Below are 18,886 nucleotides of genomic sequence, written 5' to 3'. Positions count from 1 at the left end.
CAAAAGAGAAAAGGCTGGTAAGAAGATATGCATATGTGGGGCATCTACATGGCTCAGTTGGTTAAGTGTCTGACTTTGGCCCAGGTCATAATCTCATCCTTTGCGAGTTTGAGCCCCGCATGAAGCTCTGTGCTGACAGCTCAGAGCCTGGAGCCTGCTTTGGATTCTGTTATCTTCCTCTCTCTCTCTGCCCCTCCCCTGCTCGCACTGTCTCTCTCTTTCTCTCCCTCTCAAAAATAAGTATTAAAAAAACTTTAAAAAGATATGCATATAACTAATTACAACAAATTATTCTTGCTCAACAAGTTAGTGCCTATTACAATTAACACAACTGATGCTGTGTGTCTGCAGAGACTGAAATCTGCTTTGGTGGTGACAGCGAGAAATGAAGAAAAACCACTGAGTGATGCCTTTTGACTGCCACAGGCTGCCACTCACCAAGCCTCTCTCCAGGCCCGCGTTTGACAGAGGGCAAGGCTGTCACTCACCCATCAGAAGCTTCCTGACAGGATTCTCTGGCAGGAGCCAGAAAGGGAAAATAAGGAAGCCTTGAGGTAGCTGCCCTCTGACAGCATCCAGCCCGACGGGACTGAGGGACATGTGTGTAAGGGTCACAGCTGAGTTCTGTAAAGCAACATTTCTAAGCCTCAGCACGGCTGACATGTTAGGCTAGAAAATTCGTCATGGGGGGCGGGGTGTAAGGGTGCTGTCCTCATTCAGCAGCATCCTGGCTTCTACCCACTCTGCCCACCCTACCCCAACCTAGTGGTGACAATCAAAATGTCTCCAGACATTGTCAAATGTTCTGTGTGGGCCTCCTGTTGAGAACCATGGCTATAAGGTGATTTGTTAATTTTTTAAAAAAAAATTTTAATGTTTATTTTTTTTTAAAGCGGGAGAGACAGAGCTCAAGAGAAGGAGGAGCAGAGAGAGAGGAGACACAAACTCCGAAGCAGGCTCCAGGCTGTGAGCTGTCAGCACAGAGCCCAACATGTGGCTTGAACCCACGAACCAGATCATGACCTGAGCCGAAATCGGACACTTAGCAGACTGAGCCACCCAGATGTCCCATCTTTTTGCTTTTTATTTTTTTAATGTTTATTTTTGGTAGAGAGCAAGCATAAGAGAGGAAGGGAAGAGAAAGGGAGACACAGAATCCGAAGCAGGCTCCAGGCTCTGAGCTAGCTGTCAGCACAGAGCCCAACATGGGCTTGAACCCATGAACCATGAGATCATGACCCATGACCTGAGTCAGAGTTGGACGCATAACCAACTAAGCCACCCAGGCGCCCCTGAGGTGACTTAGAAAGGAGATAACAAGGAACAGAAGGAGGCCCCAGAAGGCTTCCCAGGAGAAGCGGGTCATCTCACTCAGACACGTGGGACTTCGCCCGCAGCTGAGGGAGCGCTGGGCAGGAAGATGGGCTGGTGCGGAGGGATGGAAGCCACAGAATGGGAACAGAATAGCTCCGTTGTGGGCATGTGCAGCTTGGAGGGGGCTGGCTGAGAAAGGATGAGGCTGGGTGGGTAGCAGAAGTGAGAACTGGAGAATGGGTTCACTCCCTTTGACCACAGGATAAACTCAACTCCTCACACACCTCTCTAAAATGGGCTAAGCAGGGCCCAGTGTCTTTCTGCCTCTGGTTTCCACCTGAGCGTTTCCCTGCTCCCTCTGCCATGCCCTTCCCCAGGCTTTTATTGAGGGTTTTTCCTCCTCATCTAGTTATAACCATGACTCATTCTTCCAGGAAGGTTTCCTGTCCTGCATGTGCAGGCTGTGCTGCTGTGCTCCATGCTCAGCTCTTACAGGGTCTGCCTCTTCCTCCAGGGACCCAGACAGACTGCTCTGCTTCTCCCCACCTTCCCCACCCCTACCCTGCTCAGCCTGGGCCCAGGAACTACACCAGGCTGTCACGTCTTCAGAGCCTGGCCTGGTGCAACAGAGTAAGGGAAGGGCCCTACACATCCAGTTAAGGGGCCTGTGCTTTTCTCAGTAAAACAACAACAACAACAACAACAACAAAACAAAAAACTGTTCTTTTAATTTTGTGTGTGTGTGTGTGTGTTTTATTTTTTTTTAATGTTTTATTTATTTTTGAGAGAGAGAGAAAGGAGAGAGAGCATGAGTAGGGGAGGGTTAGAGAGAGAGGAGGACACAGAATCCAAAGACAGGCTCCAGGCTCTGAGCTAGCTGTCAGCACAGAGCCCGACACTGGGCTCAAACCCACAAACCGTGAGATCCTGAGCCAAAGTCGGATGCTTAACTGACTGAGACACCCAGGCACCCCCTTTTTTTTTTTTTTAACAAATGGGTTTGTGGCTGACTAAAACATCTAGAACACAAGAGTTGCTTTAATTAAATGCTTCAAGAGAAACAATGTGGGGGGAAAATATTCTTCAAGTGCATCTAATATTCTGTTATTAAAGACAGTCCACCCAATGAGCACCTTGGCAAATAGTAAAAATAGCTCTCACATTCCTTGATGCACAAGCTGAAAACAGTCAACGGAAGAGAGCACAGTCATGTGCCTCTACAAAAGCAAGACCTGATGGGGCCTCCAGTGAAGCCCAGCCTGGTGCTGCATCTGGAGGGCAACATTCCAGTCACCCTCAGCCACGAACAAGGCACAAGGCTGTAACCTCTGAATTTCCCGACTGTAAGCCAATGTGTGTCGGGTTACCAGAAGCCCTTACCATGAAATGAGGGCTTTGCTTCACCCTTAACCACTCTCTGAATATGTAGATGGCTCACAGAGCACGTGGTCATCTGAGAAGTCATTCAAGATCACTCACCATCCTCATGACTTTCTCCGAACTTCCTACAGTCAACATCCTTCTGAAACGCAACACAGCACCCGGCCAGTATTGTGTGTGCCATTACCCTAACTAGGTTGGAACAGAGACCTCCATTCCTAGGAATGTAGGCTAAGTTTATTGCAATCACTTATGATCGAGAATTTCAGGCAATACTAGTTTGAGAAAGCCATGGTCAACAGCATGTACCTAGCCTGAAGTTGCCTAATGTGCTCGAGCCTCATTTTTTCCCTCTGTCTCCCCCTGAGGCTTTGATTCATGAAGGTAGGCCTCTGAGGAACTCAGCTTTGTTATTCTGAGCCATACATCAAAGTGACATCGGGGAGCTCTGTTCTCTTCCTTGCCTGAACAGCCTTGGAGGCAGGTCTGTGTTCCTGCTCTTCCGTGAACAGCAGAACAGGCAGGTCCCACACTCGGCTCTGTACTCAGGGCGGTGGGGGAGGGGGGCAGAGAATGCTTCCCTATCACGTTTCCCCAGATACCGGTCACCCTTCAGTCTTCCCAGCCAGCTAGCACACGGGCTGTTTGCTGGCAGGCACAGTAGGTGACAAACTCCTGCAGCTAAATGGTCTCCCTTGTGTGAAGGGTCAGGGGCGCAGGCTATAGTGAGAGAGACTTAAAACAGAACCAGGCATGACAACACCTTCACTCGGGTTTGGAACTCACACGATCAGATCAGCTGCTCCATTTTCTCTTGGGCAGGGGCAAGGGGTGGAGCATCTTTTAACTCTCACAGGCCACACTATTTGGAGTATTTTCTTCTAAGAGGTTATTTGGGACAGATCGTCAGAACCAACATTTGGGGTAAATCCCATCCCTCTCAGGCTAATTTCGTCCCTGGTACGTTAAATGAAACAAATAGCCCAGCTTCATGCTCAAGAACTACCTTTACTAGTTAATCTTTAGGGGTAAAAATGTAGCTCTGCGCTTTCGGTTCTGTTTTTTTTTTTTTTTTTTTAAAAATCAAGTTGGGTATTTATACTATATAAAGGGCCAAGTGGCAAGGTTTCTAGTAGAAAACCACAGGACCAACTGATTGGACAATGCCTATCGGAATCATCTGCCCACTACTGTGTCCTGAGTCCTCTTGTCCTTCACTCTGCTTCAGGGACTAATGCTTGTTGGTCCTCGAACCCACCCAGCCCATTTCCACCAATTGTACTTGCTATTACACTTGTTACCTGTTTCCTACAAATGCTCATGGCTCACCAGCCCCTCACTAGGGTGTCTTCTCAAAGACAGAAACTCAGGCTGCCCTAAGTGAAGCCATACCTCTCCTTGCACCCAGAGGTCCCTTTCTATCCCCTTCACTCTGCTTTATTTTTCTTTATGGCACTTGATGGATAATTTGTATTCGATTCCTGTTTGTACATTCTCTCATAATCCCAAATATTTGAGCTCCATGAGAACAAGAAGGACGTTCAAAAATTGTTTCCTTTTGCCCCAGTGTGTAGAATGGTGCCTGACAAATAGAGGCAGCTCATAATTATCTCTGAATGGATGAAGGGCCTGGGCTTCCATGATTTCCTCAATGAGGGGATGTCCTTCCACACAGTTGGCATGGGGTACTTGTTCTGATACCATCAGCCTCCTTCCAAACCACAAACCCTGGAGCTCTGGGAGCACAACTCCATGTCTTAGTTGGCTTGAGAAGTCTACTCTTCACCTTTGGGGAAAGACTCGAAACACCCCACTGTGAGAACCCCACTATCCCCACGATACCTCTCCACCTCTGTTTGGAAAAATCCCAAACCTTTATACTGGAACTACCCAAGGTAAGCAAGTAGCAGCTGGCAGATGGGGGACAGACGACACAATACGACATGCAGCTCCAACTGCAGGTTGCTGCTCTTCATCACTCACAAGTGTCCAGGACCCTTGCTCAGAGCCAGGCGGCTGGCTGGGGGCCATTCTTCTTCACCCGCCCACAACCCTGCACCGAGCCAGGTCTTTGGAGCAGATTCTGGACAAGAAGTCATGACTCTGTGTCAAGGGTGGCCCTGGGCACCACATCTCTTTCATCACGGACACCAAACAGCTCAGCTATACAAGATGGCATGGCTGAACACGACAGGTGGCATGGGGTAACTGATAGCTTTACAGTAGAACCCATCACACAGACTAAAAGGAGGGGAGGCCAAAGGCCTGGGTGTGACAGCTCTGGGGGGAAGGCCACAACAATGGAGGCCTTCAGCAGAGAGGGTGTCCACTAACGCGCTGTTGGGGGATGCCCCGGGTCTGCAGCCACAGTGGGGAATTCCTGCCCCCAGGGAGACACAGCTCCCCCTGCCACCTACAAGGGCAGTGCAGCCATGTGGCCAGACAACGGATATTGTCAGCAGCAGGGAGCCCAAAGTTTTCCAGGATGCCAATTCCAATAAAGCATTTGCTGACACACATATCAAACCCATTAATTAACACCTACGAGCAGTCAGTTCCTCACCGTGCTCTGTCTCATCAATCTTGTTCAAGGCAGAGCAGCCTCTAGACGAGCCCAAGAGGAAACCAATTGTCTGATTATTCAGCATTTAAGATTGGACACGGTGCTTTTGATAAATATTAAACCTTCACCAGGCACAGAAGACAAAGGACAGGAGGTGGGGGGAGGCTAGCCCTGCCCACCACCCACCCTTAACAGCCACCAGAATAATAAGGTTTTCCAGACCTGAGAGGAGGCCGCCATTTTGCTTCCACTTTCTTCCTGGAGACAGGTGGACCCTGCACCTAATGAATCATCTTATGCCAGTTTCTTCTCATGTTGCTAGCTTGGGATTTGCTTACATTTGGAGTCAGAGAAGGTGCTTTTCTTGTCCTGCCTCTGCACCTATTCTTCCCCTTCGTGCAGTGCCCTTGAGATTTTTCTTCTAGCCAGTCCCAAGCTCTCATTGTATTTAAGACCTTGCTCAACACATCCCTAGGAAATTAGTTTTTTAAAGGAGCAAAGGAAGGAGGCTCTTCTGTTTTGCCCTGCCCAGAAAGAATTTTGTATATAAACCCTCAGTCTCGCTTGGATAGAAACTTGAACATTTTTAAAGCACCAAGTCCTCAAGTCAGTGGCCAAGGGGAAGCAGGGAAAGTGGCCAAGGAGCTGAGAAGTCAAGTGCTTCTGTGGGGGGTGGGGACAGCCAGTGTAGTGGATCTGCTAGGTATATACACCTCCCGTTGTGTTCCATCTGACTGGTGTGCACATGCAGGGAACCTACCTTTGCCTTGCCTCCCGGGGTCACCAATCTCAAGGGTTTCCAGTTCTAATCCTGGCCTCTTCTCTGCCTTTCGATTCCATGGTCTTACTTTTTATTCACAAAGAAGGGTTATCATCCCTCTGTTCCCAGGGTTAACGGGCCACAAGGGCAGACTTCCACAGTTTGTAGGTGACATGCTTACAGCTACATTCTAACTGCAGCTTCCTAGCATCTCATGCTTTATCCCAAAGAATGAAGTCCACCTCAGGCCTCTTGGTGGGGAAGTGATAGGTTTATCTGGGTGACAGACACAGAAGCTCCGACTTTTCTGTGCTAGGCTACCCACCTCCATGAGGAAGCCCCATATCTCACTTCATCACCCAGTCCCCACATGGATGCCATCTCTGACACCTGGAAAATCTGCAAAATCAGAGAAAGCAGTGGCTGGTGGTGCAAAGGTTCTGCCTGGGACAGGGAAACGAGGTAGGCAAGCTCAACATGAGCTGGCCCGACTGGCTCGGTAGGCTATCATCTCTAACAGCATGTTCCCTAGTGGTGTCCGTGGGACCCTCAGGCCAGGAGAAGGTATCCGGCAGAGGAAGAGGGAAGCACTATGGAGCAGGGCTGGGGTCCTTTCTAGAGGCCACCAAATAGCATCTCATGGAGTTGGTCAGTTGCCACATTCAGCAGAAGCCTGAGAGATGACCTACACTTTTAAGAAACAGACAGACATACAAGAGAACTAAGGCCAGTAAGCTTTCCCATGTGGGCTTGGCAATGGCAGTACAGGGATGAGACTCTGGCCATTGCAATGTGTACCCCAGGACCCTTTCTGTGGCAGCATTTAGCCTGCTTCAATTTTTAAACACTTAAGGTTGTTATTCTAACATTCAGAGTATTGACTCCCTTCCTCCATCCTTAGATTCTCAACCCACTGCCACTCTCCGGTGATGAAGACACTAAACGATGGGGCGAGGTGCTATTTGCCCTGTGCGGTGTTTGTGGGTCACTGCAGAGATGTGGGAGCAAATGGCTGTGCCCTGCATCCATGGAGGGCTCTCCCATGGGCACTTGGCACATCCCCGGTTTGAACAGTTATCCTGGGAGAGTAGAAGGGAATCTTCGTATCCTGACTTTTGAGACAGGGGCATGGGAACCAATCCCAACAAGTCCTATTTTTATGCGGTAGAGAGAAAACCTTCAGAGCACGCCAACCAGAATGAGCAAGTCAGGCGGAAACTATTAGCATGGACACTTAAGGCAAAGTCCCCAAAACAGGATCACCATGAGTAGGGATGTCTAGAGGGTGCCCCAATCCCTCCGATGTTAAGAAGGAAAGCCCTACCTCTGTATTATGCCTCTTGCTAACAAAGGGTTCGGGCCACAGAACTGACATAGTGGCTCTTTTTAGACTAAGAAACATGCCCCAAGGCTCACATGTGTACTCCTTTCAGTGGATGCCATTGTGTTCAGCCAACCATGAAATAAAACCCTTCCTTGTTTGGTGACAGGCACGTGCTCATATGGGTTAACCTTAAAGCGTACACACTTTACATCTAAATGCAGGGAGACAGTTGGTTTGTGGGCAGAAGCCCCAGTAAAGTCTACGCCAATTTTATAGTGGGAAGAAGAGATGGTCTCAGAGGGGGTGCTTTCTTAGCCAGGCCATTGCCAAGTGGCTCCCTCTGGCTTCAACGTACCTTTCTCAGCTCGTCCTTCTCCTTGGTGTGGGCATCCTCCAGTATCTTACGCTCTGAGTGGGCCCTCTGCAGCTCCACCCGCAGCCCCTCCAACTCCTCCTGAAGCCTCAGGCTGCTGTCCCCGCCTTGGCTCTGCTGGTAGCGGGCCAGCTCCTTCTTCAACTTCTCTACCTCCATGGTGTGTGTGGAGGTGACCGCCGACAACTGCTCCGACAGAGTCTTGAACTCTTTGTTCTGTGAGAGTACCAGCAGAGAGGGAAAGGGGAGAGCGAGGTGCAGGTGGGGAGGAAGGTTGTTGGGGCAGGAAAAAAAAAAAAAACAAAACCATGAAGGCAGTTAGAAAAAAAAAAAAAGAAAAAGAACTTCCAAGGTGGAATTAAATCTCACAATCAATCACCACATGCTTGAGTGCTTTCCCGGCATCCCCCCTAACAGAACTCTATTGTGAACCCAGGAGAAATACAGGAAAAGAAAAAAACACCAAAGCTGACATTCAAGAAGTGTTTCTGGGCAGTGGCAGAGCTGCAAGCTGATGAACACCAGCTAGTGGGTGTTGGGCTGGACAGATCCGTCAGCCAATTTTTAAGTTAAGGAAACAGCGTAGCTGGCTTCCTAGATCTGCAGCCTGTGCTTTTCAGGTTTTCTTGCTCTTTCACACGGGGCCTGCCTGCACAAAGAGCTGCAACCTAATCGCCAGCTCGGAGACAAAGGGCCCCTTCAGCATCCCCTCTTCCAAGGAGGCCCTCTCACCACCTGTCACGTCACCTCACCCTGTAAGACTCTGACTCCACAGACTGATGTCCTGGCAGATTCTGTCCATGCTGGGCCCCTGCAGACCGGGCGCCCAAGTGAACAATAGGGGAGTAAGAAGCATCCCCCCAACCCCGACACGCCTGGTGCAGGTGTGGAAGGGCACTACAGAAGGGCTCGCACGGAGGAAACACGGAGGACCTAGGGCCGATGTCGACTGCTCATGCCAACATGGGCAAAAATGGGTGCTGCAGGAATGGAGAGCATCTGCCAAAAGCGGTAGGTGGGGAAAGTGAAGAAGGCTCTTCAAGCAACCAACAGCCACTGACTGTTCTTCACTGCTATTCTCTGTGGGAGCTCCAAGCAGACCAGAGCTGCTGGTTAAAATACCAATAAGCTGGGGCATCAGGAGTCAATTACTAATTCACATCAGAAATTAAGCTTCAAGGAAAGCCATGAAGAACAGCCAAAGAATGGCTGTTGGGCGCAGTGTACGACTCCATTCGTCCTGTGGGACCTCGGGCCTGGGACCTTCTGATGGTGTCCCAGCAGAACACGTCATGCTTTCAGGTCACAGAAAGAGGCTCTCCTACAGTCCCGGAAGATCCTCCGGTTACAACTGGAAATGCCCTTATGTCTGGTCTGGCAGCCAGCCTTGAAGAAATAATGGGAAATCCAGTTAGGTAGCATCTGTTTAGAAAACTCAATCTTGTCTATATGGACCCTGCCCTGGTCTTGATGCCCCTCCTGGAGGCCACAGGGTCTCTCTCCACAGGGGAGCAGGCTCCGGGAGGGAATGTGTGGTAGATTAGCCCTGTTAACTCTTCCCCACTGTGGACCGGCAGTGAGGTTTAGCCCAGCAGTCACCTCCAGGTGGCATAGCTGACTCAGATCACAAGAGTGGAGCAGAGGACTGGGATCTGGGGGTTTTTGGCAGGAGCCAGTGTGGGATATGGAAGGAAGGCACAGAATGTGGTGGTGGCAAAGGGCACAGGCGCCTCCCACTCCCCTTCAAGATTCTAAGGGAGAACGATGTTCAGCAGATCAGCAGATGATGGCATCCTGCTACAGACACAGAGGACACCCTAGCACCCTCATGTAAAGATAATGTGACTCTCTAGCAGGTCAGCCTTTTGGATGCTGACACCCAGGTAGACATGGGACTCAGGGAAGTCAGGATGTTAAGAGTAACTGGAGGTGGACAGACTTGTGTTCAGATCCCAGCTCTATTCCTGATCAGCTGCATACATCTGATCAGACCACTCCACCTCTCTGTGCCCCGGTTTCCTCATACGTGAAAGGGGGGTGATGGTAAGTCCTTCCTCAGAGTTTCATCAAGATTCAGGGAGATCCTGGTGCCTGGCACACAGTAAGGGCCCCATAAATGGGAGCTGTCTTCTTTGCTCAGTTCTGTAGGTAGTCCCAGCTGGCTACCTGAGGTGGTGGGGAGATTCCTAAGAGCAGCACTTGGACAGCTTTCTAGTTCACCTTCAGCATCCAAAAACCATCACTGGGGACTCGATGCATCTGCACATTTTGTCCTCTGCAGGCATGACTTCAGAAAGGAAGACCCAAGAAGAGCCCAGCAGCTTCCCATCTTATCCTCAGGCCATGAGGTCCACATCAGGTGCCCATGACTGTGCAGCCAAGCCTGACACAGGTGGTGGGGGGGGACTTGCTCCCCTATAGACTCCTGACATGGGGTGGTGTGGGGGACTTGCTCCCCCAAGATCCCAGAAACCCTCCCTGCAATGGCGGCTAAGCTCCTCAGAGCTGCTGTTGTCAGTGTGATCTGGAGACCTGGCCCACTCTGTCCTGCCCCAGTGAGGGCCCTTTCCTAATACCAGGATCTGGGGATTTCTGGACAGACCGCTATTCTCCTCAGGTTCCTCAGGTATCCTGAAAGGATGCTCACCCTGCCCCTCCTACTGAAGGGCACAGATCTGTCCTCAACTGCCAACAAGGAACTTGTCTGGGAAGGTAAACTTGAGACTCTTTCCTATTTGTTACTTTTTCAAAAGCTTTTTTTTTTTTCCTCTCAAAGGTTTGCTTGCTAAGAATTTTTAGGCTTGAAGTATTACCCCACATGAAGGATATGGCATTCACCTGTTTCTCTAGTCTGTGATCCCAAGCCCTGTGCTGGCCTCCACTGCACTTTTGTATAAACCAGAAAAAGCACCACCTCTGGGGGGAGGTGAGGAGGTGGTCCATAGAGCTGCCTATCTGTATAGACATGGCCCCAAGGGTGCACAGCTTCTTCAGGGCAGCAATGCTCCAGGGCTCATAGTTAGAGGAGCATAGGATGGTCTTTGGTCCTACTTGTCCCCAGGACCAACTTTCCTTGTGCAGTGTACAACGTGCCAAACTGTATGGAAGAGGCTTCAAGTAGTTCTCAATTAATGGTTTACAGACCCCTGGAGAAGGGGTGAGGAAATCATTGCAAGACCATCTGCATCATGAAAAATAACAAGTTCCACATGGGCTACCAGCACTTACTGGGTGATTACAATGGGAAAGGCACTGTACTATGTAATTTACACATAGAAACTCATCCACACCTCAAAATCCTAGGTAGTGAGGTAGATTAATATCCCCATTTCAGTTAAAAAAAACTGAGGCACTGGAGGCCAGAAAACTGTGAATTATGCTATTTCTCAAATATACTTGGGTGCTCTTGTGAATCAAAAAACATCAACTAATTTAATGTATCTACTGAATCCATACTAAGTATACTGAATCAGTGATTTAAAAGGCTAACTGAATCCACATGATTCCATCATATTTTTTCAGATAAAACATTTAAACACAGCATTGTACTCCTAAAGGTCTAAAACTTGACCCTCAGTATAAAAGAAAAATTGTAGATGCAAATGGTCTACTCACTCTACATGTTGTACCCGAGTAAAGCCAGAATTATAGAGAGCCAAGTTCATAGGCTACATCATTTTGGCTGAAAAATGTCACAGCACAGGTTTACATCAGGGACACTGTAAGAAACGGTCCCAGGAAATGCTACTGTGTTTACTGCTGAAAGATATTCTGAAAGAGTGGTTTATGAGATCACAGATTACAAAAATCCACAGGGAAAAGTTTCAGCACCAGGGACAGCTCCAAGCTCCTCAACAGTTCTTAAACTCTCAAGTGATCCTATTTCCTTCTTTCTGTTTGCTTGGGAACTTGGTGCCAATTTTGCGTCTTGTCACTTTAGTTGGGGTGCATGAAACCTTAGACATGAATTTTGGCACTAACCTTGCCCTCATGTTATCCTTCTATTTCCTCCTTTGCTGACTTCTTGGCAGTGGGAATACTTTTAAAACAAAACAAAACAAAACAAAAAAAACCCCACCAGGTAATTTTTACACTGCAGCCTGGAGTTGGAAACCACTCCTTTAGGCACACATCGTAGCATCAGTAAGTTTTCAAGCTAGAAGTTACTTAAGAAATCTTAGGCCAATCTCCATTTACAGATTCAGCGATGATCCCAAGCTGTCAACTCTGGTACAAGTGTAACTGAGACAGAACTCAGGACTCAATTCAGCAAGGACTTTGTCCACTACCCCATGCTGCTCTGATAAGTACTTTGGGGATGTCTTTGCCTCTCCTCACCTTCTGGTTCAAGAACCTTGTGTGTCAGGAGCACAGTGACCAGAGTGGTCTCCAGGCATTACACAAAGAACAGAATGACATTCAATTCCAAATGCCTAGCCCCATTTGCCAAGAGACCAATAAACAGCTCTGAAGACCTGGTGCCAAGATTATGCTGATGCCTCCCCTCACGACAGAGTGTCAAGCATGTTTGATACCAGGTCACACACCCCACTGTAGAAGCCAATTGGTCCAAGGACAATGCCATCTATATGTGAATGAAACCCAAAACAAAGCAAAGAGTCCTCCCTGGATTGAGGAATTCTCTTATGTCCAAAGAATCTCCATCCTATCATTTGGTTGGGGGCAGAACTTTCTCTGGAGTCAAACTGCCAAGTTTCAAGCCTAGCCATGCTACTTACTAGGGTGTGACCTTGGACAGGCGGCTTAGCCTCTGTGTCTCAGCTTAAAGTGGGGATGAGATGATCTCAAAAGGTCATGGTAAGGATTATGTAAGTTAATATAGGAGAATAGTTGGGCAGTACAGGGAGGGATACCAGGAAGCGGGATCTAAATCCACCCCTTTTTCCTCTTCTGATCACCCTCTGCACACAGGGCACCCTGCCCAGGGTGGATAGCACCTGCCACCACTCACAGATGTTTGCCAAGCAGGAAGCTTAAGGCAAAAAGCTCTTTTTAAAAATAGGCCTTTTAAATCTGCTTCCCTTTGATGTTCCAGCACGTGGTTTGTAAAATATCAGATTTATTTATAACCTCTCAAGTTAACTTCAGAAATCAGCAATGCCAATACAGGGCCCTGGGCTGGAAACGGAGGGCTGTGGTGACTGGGCAGTACCCAGGGCTCCTGGCAGGGTACAGAGTAGCCAGTAAAGTCACTCGTCTATCTGACTACACTTGACTCAGAAGGTTAATTGAAAAGTTTTTTATATTTGTTTTGTATTTATTTTTGTAGCATCCTTTTCTAATGACATTTCTGAAAATGCATTCTATAAAAAATAGTGATAAGTTCCTTTATCTTTGGATTCATTTAATTAAATACTTATTGTAAAGTTACTAGTAAATTCATTTAAAAGTTTTGTTGCCTGTTTAGGACCCAGTTAAATTTTTAGAATTAATTCTGCAATGGGCTAATTTTAACTATGCAAATGTCTTTTGTGGTCAGTTGTCACTGGTCCCAACAACAGTAATGATAATAAAACCTAGGTCCTCCCTGTACTTGAGTTTTCCAAACAGTCCTTTCCACTCCTGTCCATCTGGGAAGATGTGCCTCCCTCTGTGCCTGGGTATTATCACCGCGGGCCAACCAGGGGTGGGTACCCAGCGTCCTCCACCCTGCACTTGAACCTTCCCTGTTGCTCCCTAAGTACTCAAGCAAACAAGACACCCTGTGGAACTTACTCCGGGAACATAAAGATCTAGGACAATAGCTTCTTCTTGAGAAGTCTGGTCTTTTGCAGGTACATTTTACTGCTGTATAATACTTCTGGGCTGCTGTACGGGGTATGTGGTTTAGGTATTAAATGGCTTATTTTCTTGCCCTATTGGGGTCATGTGAAGCTTAAAAAAAAAATGCCCAGCCTACAATAGATGCAATACAACAGAGTGACCTCAAGGGCAGTGCCTGGTGATTCCAACTCGGATTCTCTCTCCACACCGCACAATGGCATTCTTTGTATTCTCTCTCTCCCTTTCCCTGGTGGTCCCTTCTCAGGAGGTGCCTGAACCCTCCAGGCCACTACAGAAGCCTGCTTCTATGGTCATCTCACCACCCTGCACGAGGCAAAGTAAGTGTGAGCCTGCTTGAGATGCTGGGAACTCATGTTAGCAAGGACAACACACAGGGAAGGACTAACAGTTTATCAATGTTTGGGGTTAAGAAAACTAGCATTGGCCTCATTATGGCTGCAGGCTCAGACAGATCAGGGGACTGGAATGCTGGTTCTCGAACTTTCTAATTCTGTGACCTCAGCAAGGTACTTGATGTTCTTGGTCCACAATTTCCTCATCTGTAAAACGACCTCACAAAGTTGCTGAAGGATCAAATGAGAGTGAGCATGAAACACTGATCCCAGAGCGTGGCACGTGCTTAAGACTGTTCCCTTGCAATACAGCGTCCAAGTGTGTCAGTCATCCTCCCTTCACTAAGCCTGAGCACCAGAAACAATTGGGCACCAAATAAAGTTGTTCCAAAGTGTAGGATGAAGGGAGATTGGCCATGGGGGCCACCGAAGAGAGGGTGTGTGGGAGCGTGGGCACGTGTGCCTGCCTCATCTTTCGGACCTGGTGCAGAGGGCCGGGCATCCTGGGCTTGTTCTGGATTCCCTGCAGTGCCCTGCACAACACCCCACACACCCATAGGGACCCGACCAATGACTTGTCACCTATGGGACTGGTTGAGAAGGTGTCTGGGGTAGGAAAAGGAAAAAGCATAAATAGTGGTAACCATTTCCCGGGCTCCCTACTGCATACTAGACCCTCCGTGCATATTCAATCACTTACTCTTCTTCTAGCCCTAACAGCTCCATTTTATGGATGAGAAAAGCAACTCAGAAGCATCAGGTGACTTGAACTCTAAGCAGCAGAGTTGAATATGAATTGGATTCTGATTTCAAAGCATGTGCTATTCCCACCACACAATGCAACAGAGGCAGGAGAGCAAAGGAGTAATAAACTCTGGCTCTAGGGCCAGATCAGTTGAGGTTCGAATTGTGGCCTTCCCAAGGTCACTTGTGTAACCTTCACCTGTAAAGAATGGCAGATAACACTATTTGTCTTATGGGGCTATTGTGAGCATTAAAGGAGTTAATACAAAGTACCAGGACAGCAGGCAACAAAACCTCCATCAACATCAGCTAAGATCACCACCCCAGGCTTCCTCTACAAGGGCAGGAACCATGATTTTGGGCTACTGTATCTACTTTCTCTTGCTGCTGTACAACCATAAAGTTACCAATACAAATCCATTACCTTATGGTTCCAGAGGTCAGAAGCCCTAAAAGGGGTCAGAGCAGGGCTGTGCTCTTCCTGAAGGCTCCAGTAGGGAAGCCATGTTGCTGCCTTTTCCAGTTCCCAGAGGCTGCCTGCATCCTGGGCTCAGGGCCCTGCCTCACTCCAACCTGTCACCACATCTGTTCTGAGTCTGACCCTCTTGCCTCCCTTTTACGAGGACCCCTGTGAATGTACTGAGCCCGTTCAAATAATCCAGGCTCCTCTCCTCATCATGGGACCCTTAATTACACCTGGAAAGTGAGGTGTAATTGTGAGGTCCCATGTTCACAGGCCTCAGGGATTAGGGCGCAAACATCTTTGGGGGCATGATTCTGTCTGCCACAGTCAGTAGACATTCCTGCAGAGTGGGGGGATACTCTTGGGACATTTGCGCTCCAAGTCTCTTATAGCCCTAACAGCCCCATTTTATGGATAAGACGACTGAGGCTCAGAGGGACACAAGTAGTTCCCTGGGGGTTTCTCTCAAACATGCCCCCCACCCAGTGCATCCCGCAGCCCCCAATCCCTGGCAGGGAGCTCCCAACACTGACCTGGTCGTCAATTTTCCGCTGCAGCTGGACCACCTTGTTCTCCATGCCCATGTTGAGACGTTTCAGGTGCTCTGCTGAGCGGGCCTCAATCTTGAGGGCCTTCAGCTCCTGCTTGGCCTTAAGCATGCGGAAGCCACACTGGATGACGATGGCCGCGTGCCGCAGCCGCTGAAAGCGCCTACGTGCCATCCAGCCCCGCACGTGCTTCTGGAGGAGAGTGGCCTTGTGCTCCATGAGGACCTGGGGGACAAGCACACACCTGGTGGGTCTGTACTGCGGGACAGGAAGAAGGGCGGCTCCCACACTCCCTGGAGGAAGGGAGAGCCAAGGCTGACCTCAGTTTTAGGAGATCTGGAGAGAACGTGCCTCCCTAACAGATAAAGTTTTGGTGGCCATTTGTTTCATGAACAAGTTTTAACTGAGTTCTGCAGCAGCCTATATACCTGCAGAGAAGCAGCTGTTAAACTCTTGTTTTTAGTCATTTTTCTTTGTTTTATTATTTAAGAACCACAGCGTAAAAACCAAGTTGGAGGGGGGTCTGAAGATGAACTCTGCTAGTATCTTCCCATTCAACAGATTCACATCCCCTCGCTGGTGATGGTGAGTCCAGAGGAGGTTCTCTGGTCAGAGTCCATGAGGAGCCAATGACTCACAGGTACAAATTTGGCTTGTAATTCACTTTTTTCTCAAGTTAACAACCACTCGAGAAAACAAGATCAGTGTGTCTACCCTAATACCCTGCAAAATAAACATCTGTGGGATAAATGAATAAATGAGCAAACATGCCCAGTAACCCGGCTGGGTTCAAGCCTAGGGCCTCCCAAATGTCACCTGCCCCTTCCCTTATGACATCACCAGGAACGCTCACAGAACCACCTCCCACTGACCTTGGTTTCCCCATTATTACATCGCTGGGCTCCACCCTAGTGTCTGATCATGTTAGGTTTTTCAGGGTCATTTCAGTGTTTTATTATTTAGAAAATCACACCTTCTCTGATCATAAAAGAGAAAAATGTTCCCTTTAGGGAAAAAAAGAATATTTTAGACATTTCCTTCCGATCCGTCCTTCATCCTAGCTTTGAGCTCAGTTGTGTTGGGGTGATATTCTGGAATGGCTGTGTCCTGACTCCAGGTACCTGAGTATTTCAGTTTTGCTGGAACCATGCACGGCCTGGCAGGGAAGTCAGGGTCCTGTCGTCCTGGCCTCACCTTGCTGGGCTTCAGATTCTGAACCCATTAAATGAAGGAGTGAGACCTGATGATGCTTATTTTGCTCTCTGCTCTCAAGCCTGAACGAGCCCACGACAGGTCACCAGGCTCTGCCACTGGCTGACCGAGTGCCCTTGGCCAGGTGACAGCTTCCTCAAGCATCTCAGCTGTCAAAGGGGCCCAATGATGCGTACCCCTCTGACCTAGGACGGTTACTCTCATCTGTGAACTTGCCTGGCCTCAGGGTGCCCAGATTAAACACTGCTTCTGAGGGTGTTTCATTTGAATGAGTGACTGTCCTCCTCCCCCAGTGGGGGAGGGTATCATCCCTAAGGGCCCAAAGAGAACAAAAGCCCCTTTCCTCCTGCCTCGCATCTCATTTTCTCCAGCACTCAGACTGGGATTCACACTATTGGCTCCTCTGGTTGTTAAGCCTTCAGAAGTGGACTGAATCACACCACTGGCTTTCCTGGCCTCCAGCTTATGGATGGTAGATTACGGGACTTCCCAGCATCCATAACCACGTGGACAACTTCCTGAGAGTCCCCACATGTGTGTACACACACACACACACACACACACACACACACACACACACACAAAGTTCTGTTTCTCTGGAAGACTTTAGTAACATTCTACTTCAAGAGACTTAGAAAGGTTTCAGTGGGAGCAAAGGCGTGAAATCACTTAGAAGAGAGTTAGTAGCCCCCCCCCCCAGATGTCTGCTGCTGCTTTAGCTCCGGGCCTGCAGCCCCGAGCCCCTGTTACACACCTGCTGGTAGATTCTTCGCATGAACATGCCCCGAGTGAAGGCCTGGATGGTGACGGTGGCCCTGCGGACCCGCTGGTAGGCCAGGCGGGCCCTCCGCATGCGGTACTGCTTCTGGAGCACTATGGCGGCTCGCGTCCTCCGCAGATGCTCGGCCAGCCTGGGGAGGGAGAGTGCAGGCGGGCCCTGCTGACGGAGGCCTGGGAGCCACGTGTGGACGCCAGCCTCTCCCCGCTCAGCCCTGCCAGGCTGAGCTCACACTGATCACCCCCAAACAATGCAGCAGGGGCACGGTTACCTGAAGCTCAGGTTCTGAACGGCAGCATAAGCTCCTCTATGCTGAGAAGTCTTTCTATGTATCTGCTGAATGAATAAAACCTTCGCAGGCCTGTGCTCCTATCTTTCTGCTCTCTTGTCTCCCCTGCTGTTCCCGCCTGGGGATGCACTATGCATGGACACCAACTTTCCTGTTTCGCTTCTACATTCCCCACCGCACCCCCGACATAAAACTACTTCAGTCTGACACTTCTTACCCTCCTTCAGGGCTCTGTTTGGTGCCAGGCTCATAGCCAGTGCTCAGAGACTCAGAATGTTAAAGGCTCTCACAAGTCTGCTAGTGGAACCCTGGAGCCCTGGACGAGGGAACCCACAAGCCCCACCCTGCCTGAAGTGAGTCCGATTCTGCAGTCTAACTCCTGGTAAGTGCTTTCTCCCAGTGTGGGCCATGCGTGTCCCCCTGGGGCATGAGCTCCTGCAGGGAGAACATGCCCAACTGTTAGGGGTTCTCACTGCTGCATAAGGTAGAGCCGCACACACAGGTAGCAGCAATGACTTGGCACAGGCCGCTGACGATTACTTAGTGTTGGTGCTCCTGACACCTTCTATTTCTCTAGCTTTGGTTCCAGGGATGCTCTCTTGGTGGCTCAGAGGTGCCCAATGGCGTTCATCGTCTCTGGTTAAGCCTGGATAAACAGCTGACAGCAAGGATAGGAAGGAAAGCAGGAGCCATCGCCAACTTTCTGATACAAAGGATGCCTGCCCTGGCTTCTAACTCAGGGGCTTTTTTCCTTTTCATGTTGCAGCAGAAGTGACTTAACAGCCACTTGTCAAAGTTTGGCTTCCAAATGCAAGACTTCACGGCGATGGTCATCACTTCCCCGAGGAAAGCCCTGTTCGGAGCAAGTGGATCTAGAACCTGGGGTGGGTCTTGCAGGAGGCCGAGCCGTGTCCTCTCAGTGGAGGTGCTCACACCACTTTGGTGCTTTACCGACCCAACTAGACCAGGGGGGAGGGGAAGCATTTCTCTGGCACGGTGCC

The 18,886-nt window shown here is 49.3% G+C and overlaps 1 protein-coding gene across 1 annotated transcript in view; it reads right to left on the bottom strand.

Annotated features, from left to right (window-relative positions):
• Positions 1-18,886, bottom strand: part of MYO5B (myosin VB) — a 192,975-nt gene that overhangs the window by 44,397 nt on the left and 129,692 nt on the right. Inside the window, exons 20-22 of the mRNA XM_029921554.1 lie at positions 17,573-17,729; positions 15,592-15,831; positions 7,697-7,930 (exon numbers count right to left, since the gene is read on the bottom strand). Coding sequence (XP_029777414.1) covers positions 7,697-7,930; positions 15,592-15,831; positions 17,573-17,729 — 631 coding nt within the window. The remainder of the gene's footprint in view (positions 1-7,696; positions 7,931-15,591; positions 15,832-17,572; positions 17,730-18,886) is intronic.

The sequence above is a fragment of the Suricata suricatta genome, chromosome 14 (assembly GCF_006229205.1).
Source record: "Suricata suricatta isolate VVHF042 chromosome 14, meerkat_22Aug2017_6uvM2_HiC, whole genome shotgun sequence".
NCBI lineage: Eukaryota > Metazoa > Chordata > Mammalia > Carnivora > Herpestidae > Suricata > Suricata suricatta.
Note: the sequence above shows the minus strand (reverse complement) of the source record. Positions and strands in the feature narration are given on the sequence as shown.